The sequence below is a fragment of the Drosophila tropicalis genome, unplaced genomic scaffold, assembly GCF_018151085.1.
Source record: "Drosophila tropicalis isolate 14030-0801.00 unplaced genomic scaffold, ASM1815108v1 contig_980, whole genome shotgun sequence".
Classification (NCBI taxonomy): Eukaryota; Metazoa; Arthropoda; class Insecta; order Diptera; family Drosophilidae; genus Drosophila; species Drosophila tropicalis.
In genome coordinates, this window is record NW_027173484.1 from 973,499 (window position 1) to 981,111 (window position 7,613).

The 7,613-nt window shown below is 48.9% G+C and overlaps 1 protein-coding gene across 1 annotated transcript; it reads right to left on the reverse strand.

The window, feature by feature from the left end:
• Positions 1–1,106: 1,106 nt before the first annotated feature.
• On the reverse strand, positions 1,107–6,907 carry LOC137586364 (uncharacterized). The gene is made up of 4 exons (XM_068302379.1): positions 6,780–6,907; positions 4,167–6,685; positions 2,175–3,939; positions 1,107–2,007 (listed from the first exon to the last, which is right to left on the reverse strand). The coding sequence occupies exons 1-4, from the start codon at positions 6,905–6,907 to the stop codon at positions 1,107–1,109; spliced, it is 5,313 nt and encodes a 1,770-aa protein (XP_068158480.1).
• Between the last annotated feature and the right edge of the window lie 706 nt (positions 6,908–7,613).

Below are 7,613 nucleotides of genomic sequence, written 5' to 3' on the forward strand. Positions count from 1 at the left end.
TTTTCTGTTAACGAAATTTTAAAATAATTAGTACAATGTAGAGGTTTTATTGTGTTTTTGTTTTTTTTTTCTTTTTCATAAGTCTAATATACTCGGGTCAGCATTAAAAAAAAATTCTTGAATTTGCTTTAGTTTGCATTTTTTCATTACTGCATTAGTTTTTTTGTTTGTTATTTATTGGTATTTAATTTTCGAGTTCATTTTTTTCTTCTGTTTCTTTTCGCTGTCATTCTCTTTTCTTTATTGCTGAGCGAGTATTATTTCATTTTATTGTTTTGTTGTGCGCGTGAGCTGCCTGTTGCTGTGTCCCCCTTTGTCAGTAAGGGGAGGCTCCATTTTTCCCTTTTAGCCCATTTACGAGCCTACTTAGGTAGGAGTGGCTCCACGTCTCCGTTTGAAGGGGACACTTTCGGTGGAAGACACAGCCAGCGGCCAATACTCACTTATCACGACAAAGCATTTTCTTAAAACTATTTTATTCACATATTTTTATTTGTTTGTTTGCTTAAATTCTTAACATTCTGTCACTCGCAACCAATAGTTGCCGCAGTGGTTTGAGTGTGCGGATAACAGCTTCTCCTTTCACTCTTATTTGTTTTTTTTTTTCTCTTTTTTTTCATTTTCTTGTTTGTATCTCTTTTGTTTTTCTCTTAAGGAGAAAAAAAAAAGACCGCCTCATACACCAATCACTCGCACAAACCGGGTGCCCCTCGGGCAAGCCGCACTGACAACCACTGGTAACTGAGTTGAGTTACTTAATGAATAGTTATTGTTTGTGTAGGGGGTCGAATTTCCTTCTGGTTGATGGCAGCTAGGTGAACTTTTCCTTTTCCCTTTTTCCTCCCAGTAAATTGTTTGACACGCAGAGAGTATTTTCACTTCACTTGATGTATTCAGGTATAAACTTCAACTAACTCTAGCTTAGCTTAAGAGCAGGGCACCAAGCCCCGCTTGGAGCGGAGTGTGGGGAGTTCTTTCGTGGGGAGAGCGATGGGCACCATCGGGAGAGCGGCGCGAGGTGAAAGCTTCCGCCTCCTTTAACCCTTGTGTTGCCCGGTTGGGCATAAACATGCTCCCCCCTTGCAGGAGTGCAAGACCCAGGCAGTTTAATGGCACGCTCCGGACAGGGTCCAGCCACAAACTGTGCGCATCGCAATCGGCCGCCCGCCAACCCCAGGTAGACTCCCTTCTAGCATGACCTCCGTGATCACATCCGCGCCCAGGACCAGAGACACTGACGACGGTCGGTAGAACGTCTCATCCGCCAGGACGATGCCCTCAAACTTTTTGGCGATCTGTGGGTCCACCGGAGCGCTTGGAGTGCGGCAGCACAAGCCATCGACCACCTTCAGGATCGCCTCCAATCGCCATCCTTCACTGATTGGGGACCGGATCACTGCTGCCACCGCTTTCTCTGCCCCTATATTGACGGCTGTCAACTTGAAGGCCGTGGCCAATGACGTCGCCATCGACGATACCGCAGAACAAGGGTCCACCAGGGCCTTCACGTCGAAGGTTTTTCCCTCCGTCTCAATACGCACCATCGCCGTGGGCATCAGATGCGGATTGCGGTGCTGCAGCAGTGTGGTCAAGGTCAGTTTCGGATCGGAGGCTGGCGTTGGCGCGACCCTTCGTCTGGAGGACTCGGGGGTGACTCGGCGTACGACGGAGCTTGGAGTGCGTCGACGTGGCTGTTCATGGAAGTGAAGCAGCGTGTGGTGATCCCCCTCACAGATTCGGCACTTATCACCGCTTAAGCAGCTTCCTCCGGAATGTTGGTGGGCCAGGCAATTGGCGCAGTACTTATTCGCCAGCACTGCCCTCATCCTCTTCTCCACGTTCAGCCGCAGGAAGCGACGGCATCGATTCAGAGGATGGGTTCCGCGACAGACTCGGCAACGGAAGGACTCAGTTCCTCGCGAACATCTGCGCTCCTCTTTCGATGCCTGTACTGAACGCGGTCTCGGAGCCATGGAAACGGGATCTAGGTTGACGAATATCAGGAAGCTGCCGGGACAAATAATGAAGAGAGCGGATTAATGTAGGACGATAGAACACATATTACTACTGGCAGCTCGGCCCTTCTTACTTGGGAGGAAGGACCAAGTGCTGGACGCTACTGTAGTTTTACGTAATGGGTTTGAATTCTTTCTTCTGGAGGAAGAAAGATCAACTTTGCGACGGGACGCTTCACAATACCGCGAGCGGTAAGCAGTTCGACGACGCGGACATTGCCGTCACTGCCAGGGTGTGTCTGGTGGATTCGCCCGAGACGCCATTCATTAAATGGAAGATTGTCGTCTTTGAGTACCACCAGATCGCCCACTTCAAGATTTTTAGAATTAAATCGCCACTTATTGCGCTTATGCAGCTCCTTCAGATACTCGTCTTTCCATCGGGTGCAGAAATGCTGACTCACGGCCTTCAGACGCTGCCACCGGTTAATGATAGACGGTACCTGATCCTTGATTTCAGGTTCCGTCACGGATAGCAATGGACCGCCAATTAGGAAATGGCCTGGGGTCAAAGCTAAAGAGTCGGTGGGGTCTTCAGACATAGGAGAAATCGGCCGCGAGTTCAAACACGCCTCTACCTTAGCCAGCAGCGTAGAGAACTCTTCAAAAGTATACCTTTGGTTGCAAGTGGCCTTGTAGAACAGAGTTTTAAAACTCTTAACTCCAGCCTCCCACAACCCTCCCATGTGTGGTGCCCCGGGAGGGATGAAATGCCAGGACAGATTCTGATGGCTGTAGTGGGATAATATTTTCTGCTGGGTAGAACTTAGGAAATCTTTTTCAAGCACTCTGGATGCACCTACGAAGTTTTTTCCGTTGTCGGACTGCACTTGCTGGGGACACCCTCGCCTCGATACAAAGCGAGCGAATGCTGCCAGAAATGCTTCGGTACTCAAATCCGAAGTTGCCTCAAGGTGAATGGCTTTGGTGGAAAAGCAAACAAAGACACACACATATCCCTTTGATATGCGGCAAGCGCGGCCGGTGAAACTCTTGATGTCGAAAGGACCTGCGAAATCTATCCCGGTGGTCGTGAAAGGTCGTGCGAAGGTAGTACGCTGGGTCGGAAGGGTGCCTATTAGCTGTGATTGCAGCCTTCTTTTATAAATCACACAGACTTTGCATGAATTGACCACCGATTTTACTAGATTCCGCAGTCTTGGAATCCAGTATCTCTGTCGGATGAGACGGACTACCAGTTGGCTGCCCCCATGGAGAGAGATCTGATGCGTGAAAAGCACCAACAGCCGGGACAACGGACTTACTACTGGTAACAGAATGGGGTTACGCTCATCGTAACTAAGGGCCGCTGCTTGTTGCACGCGCCCACATGCCCGGATCACACCTGATACGTCAATGAAAGGATTCAAATTGAGAATGGTGCTAGACGTGGGCAGAGATTTCTTCTGCTGTAGACACCGATGTTCCGTCGGAAAGTAATCACGCTGAGTGACTCGGATCAACGCCTGGAGTACTTGATTGATCTCGCTAGAGGTCACCTCCCCGGAGTAATCGTTTGGAAGTTTACGACACCTTCTGCCGAAACGGATCACATATGCTATCACTCGTAAGGCACGTGCCAGATTGGAAAAACGAGATAATATCTCGTTGGCTGGCTTAGCGATTGCGACGTGGACCTTCACTACCCGCTTCTCCAAGGCAGTGTCTAGTGGGAGTGGTGTCGCTCGCTGCCAGGACTCTTGTGGTTCCCGTAGCCATGGTGGGCCGTGCCACCACAAATCCTTGTGTACCAATTCCTGCGCACTCAGGCCGCGGCTAGGGAGATCTGCTGGGTTGTTCTCTGAACTAACGTGATTCCATGGGGCGTCATTTGTTGCCGTCACAATCTTTGCTACCCGATTTGCGACAAACGTTGTCCATGTGCAGGGTGGCTTATTTAACCACGACAGTACGACGGTGGAATCTGACCAATAAAAAGCATCCGCATTATCAACTGGAAGTTGCGGAAGAACTGCAGCTGCCAGTTCCGCTAAAAGTGTAGCTCCGCATAATTCAAGGCGGGGCAATAAACCGTTTTAACCGGGGCGACTCTAGATTTCGCTGCAAGAAGGCAGCATGATATGCCTTGGTCATTGCTAACGCGCACGTAAATTGCGGCACCATAAGCCCGCTGTGACGCTTCGCAAAAACAATGGAATTGGATGTCGGAATTTGGGTCATGAAGAACCCATCGTGGAATCCGGATCTGGTCAAGGAAGGAGTAGCTCTTTGTAAAATCCTGCCACCTGTGATGGAGTTCACTGGGCAATTGATCATCCCACCCTAGCTCTTGTAACCAGAGCTCTTGCATAAACACCTTGGCTTGAATTGCAAAGGGAGCCAGCCAGCCAGCGGGATCGAATAACTTGGCGATCTGCCCGAGGACTTCTCGCTTAGTATAAGCTGGCTTGACATCTTGGGGTGAGATGACAAAATAAAATTCATCCGTAGTCGCTTTCCATCGGATTCCCAGTGTTTTCGCTGTGCTGGCCTCTTCGATGTCGAGGAAATCAGCATTCAGTAAATGACTCTTTGGAATACAACTGAGCACGCTCTTCACATTCGATGTCCACTTGCGCAAGGGAAAGCCAGCTGAACCCAGAGCGTCTTGAAGTTCATTGACCATTGCGATTGCCGTTGTTTCATTATGAGCCCCTGCCAGGACATCATCGACATACATATAGGACTTGATAATATCGCTAGCCAAAGGAAATTTGGATTGTACATCACTTGCGAGTTGCTGAAGTACTCGGATGGCTAAGAACGGAGCACAGTTAATGCCAAACGTGACGGTATTCAGCTCGTAATCACCAAGTTGCCCCTCTTTATTTCGGAACAGGATCCTCTGAAATGGCGTATGGATTGGATCGACCATAATTTGGCGGTACATTTTTGTGATGTCGGCATTGAAAACTACTCGGAAAAAACGCCACTTGAGAATCTGAGTAGTGAGATCGGACTGAAGTACCGGACCAGGGTAAAGTATGTCGTTGAGACTTACTCCGTTGGTGGACTTGCTAGAGGCGTTAAAAACTACCCGTACCTTTGTTGTGGTGCTGTCGGGCTTGAAAACCGCATGGTGTGGCAAATAAAAATTGTTATTAGTGCCGTCAAATGGAACCTGACGCATGTGGCCCAAGTCCAAATATTCTTGGATGACGGCGTCATACTCAGTTTTTGCCGGAATATTTTTAAGGAGTCGGCTTTCGTTTTTTAGGAACTGAGCCAATGCCCCTGGTCTGGAATGACCAAGGTTGATGTTGGTTGGATCTCGAAACGGAAGTGAGACCGTATATCTCCCCGAAACATCTCTTCTTGTGGTCTTCTGGAAATTGACCTCGCAAACAGAGTCAGAATCTCCTACCGGTTTGCCCGGTAGATCCTCCACCTCCCAAAACCTTGTGAGAAGAGTTTCAAGTCCCTCCTCTCTGCTAACTGCGACTCTTGTGGTGAACGCGGCACATGAACTGACGGGGACCCCTTGCAACGGGCCTGAAATGACCCAACCGAATCTCGTCTCTTGAGCCATTAAAGATCCGCACACTTCGGTCTGGATGCCGGAAAGAGTCACCGCTGGTATTACATCAATGCCAAGGAGTAGATCGATCTTTGCCTTTAATCTGAAGGAGGGGTCGGCTAGAGGAATATTGGGCATTCCTTCCAGTGTGGCTTGGGCTATCGTACATGACGGCAAATCATCAGCAACTTGGGACAAGACAAACGCTTCTATCTCGATCTGGACTGGAGGTCCATGCGATGACCGAATGCTTATGTGACAGACCTTCAAGGTTCTATTGACCTTTCCGTTAATGCCTGTCACTTCGGCCCTGACAGTTTGGAATGGTAACTTCATGAGTCGGAACATTCTTTCGGATATGAAATTGGCTTCAGAAGCCGGGTCTAATAGCGCCCGTGAAGCATAAGTAGTGCCCTTCTGCCAAAAGTCCACGATCGCTGTACCTAGCAACTTATCTCGTGAGGACCTTGCCTCAGAGGTAAAGTAAGTCCGGACAATATTGTGCGAACTGGGCTGGGCTGGGACCGACGTTGGATTATTCTCCGGTCGGGCGTCCTTGTGCAAGAGCGTATTGTGACGCCCCTTGCACGTGAAGCAATTGTGCTGACTCGGACAGTCTTTTACTTGATGTCCTCTTGCGAAACAGTTCAGACAAAGGGACTTTTTCTTTATGTATGCCACCCTCTCTGGCACCGTCATCTGAAGGAAGCGGGGACATCGACGCACCGGGTGATTCTCCTTCATACAGAGATCACAGGATTTTGGTTTGGTGGTCACCTTGGCTTCAAATGTAGTAGCCTTTCGAGTGGCTGGAATCGGATTTCGTGGAGGTTTCGATGTGGGAACCGAAATAGCCATTGCAGTTGTATTTTCCACCGCTTCGAGCGTACGGAACCGCTCAGTGAGGAAATCGTCCATCATTTGCCACTCTGGAATGGCAGTCTTGTCTCCCAGAGATTGCTCCCATAATGAAAGGGTATTCTTTGACAATTTGATGGAACAGAAAAATACGAACATGCCTCCCCAAGTGGTTACTGGCAGGCCACAGTGCTCAAAAGCGCGAATGGATGCCTGCAGAGCATTCTGATGATCCTGTAATGCTTTTCCGGACTCATGGGAAATTTGAGGCAGGTCAAGAAGTGCTCGGAATTGGCTGTTCACGATAAGTCGCTTATTTTCGAAACGCTGTTTAAGTGCATTCCATGCCGTTTCAAAACCATCATTTGTAAGCGGGAACCTTCTCCCACAACGCTTGAACTCGGTCACGACGGACTTGGAGCGTAAATACGCTGACCTCGGACAGTGACGTGACGTGGGTGTCGACTTCAAACTGACTTAGTTTATCGCAAATGGAAACAAACTTCTTCAAAGCCATGGTGGAAGCAGCTAAAACCCTTTTGGTCTCGGACCGAGTGACTCTTGGGGCGGTTACCAAAATCTGTGGAAGTGGTACCAATGATTTGACCTCTTTTTGGCTTGCTCGTCGTGGCTCTGACGTGGCTTGCTGAAAGGTCGTGCTCGATGGTGCGGACTTGAGAGTTAGTGGACTAGAGAGGGTCTGAAATGCTCGGGAAGGAGGAGTAGTAGGGCTGGTACTCCTCTGGCGCTGACCTGGAGCAGCAATTGAGGATTTGCTCGGGGCGGAAGTGTTCTCAGCAGCTTTCTCGTCTTTTGACGGGCTCGTGCTCATAACCCCAGAGAGTGGCGGTTATAAAGTGGTGAGCTGGCTTGGCACGGCTTGAAAATTAGCCAAAAAGACGAACTGGAACGTTTGGGAAAAACTGGAACACTACCAAACCACCTGACGAACGGCTTTGAAACGCCTTGAAATAGATTGAAAAACCAGAAAACGAGCTGGTACGTTTGGAATGACTTGGAACACTGCCAAAAAACCCTAAGAACGGCTTGGAACACCTTGGAATTCAAATATAACTACAACGATGCGACTTGGAGCGGGTGGAAACACTTTGGAATTGAAAATAGAACCAAAGATAAGACTTGAAACGCTTGGAAACACTTTGTAATTGGAATCTAACTCCAAAGATACGACTTGGAACACGTGGGAATACTTTGGAATTGAA

Bases quoted from the DNA above. Each gene is read 5' to 3' on its own strand.
- LOC137586364 (XM_068302379.1), bottom strand. From the start codon at position 6,907: ATGGCTTTGAAGAAGTTTGTTTCCATTTGCGATAAACTAAGTCAGTTT. The intron at 6,686-6,779 runs GTGGGAGAAGGT...TATCGTGAACAG, and splicing joins CGTGACCGAGTTCAAGCGTT to CCAATTCCGAGCACTTCTTG. The intron at 3,940-4,166 runs GTTTTTGCGAAG...TTTATTGGTCAG, and splicing joins TTCCGACATCCAATTCCATT to ATTCCACCGTCGTACTGTCG.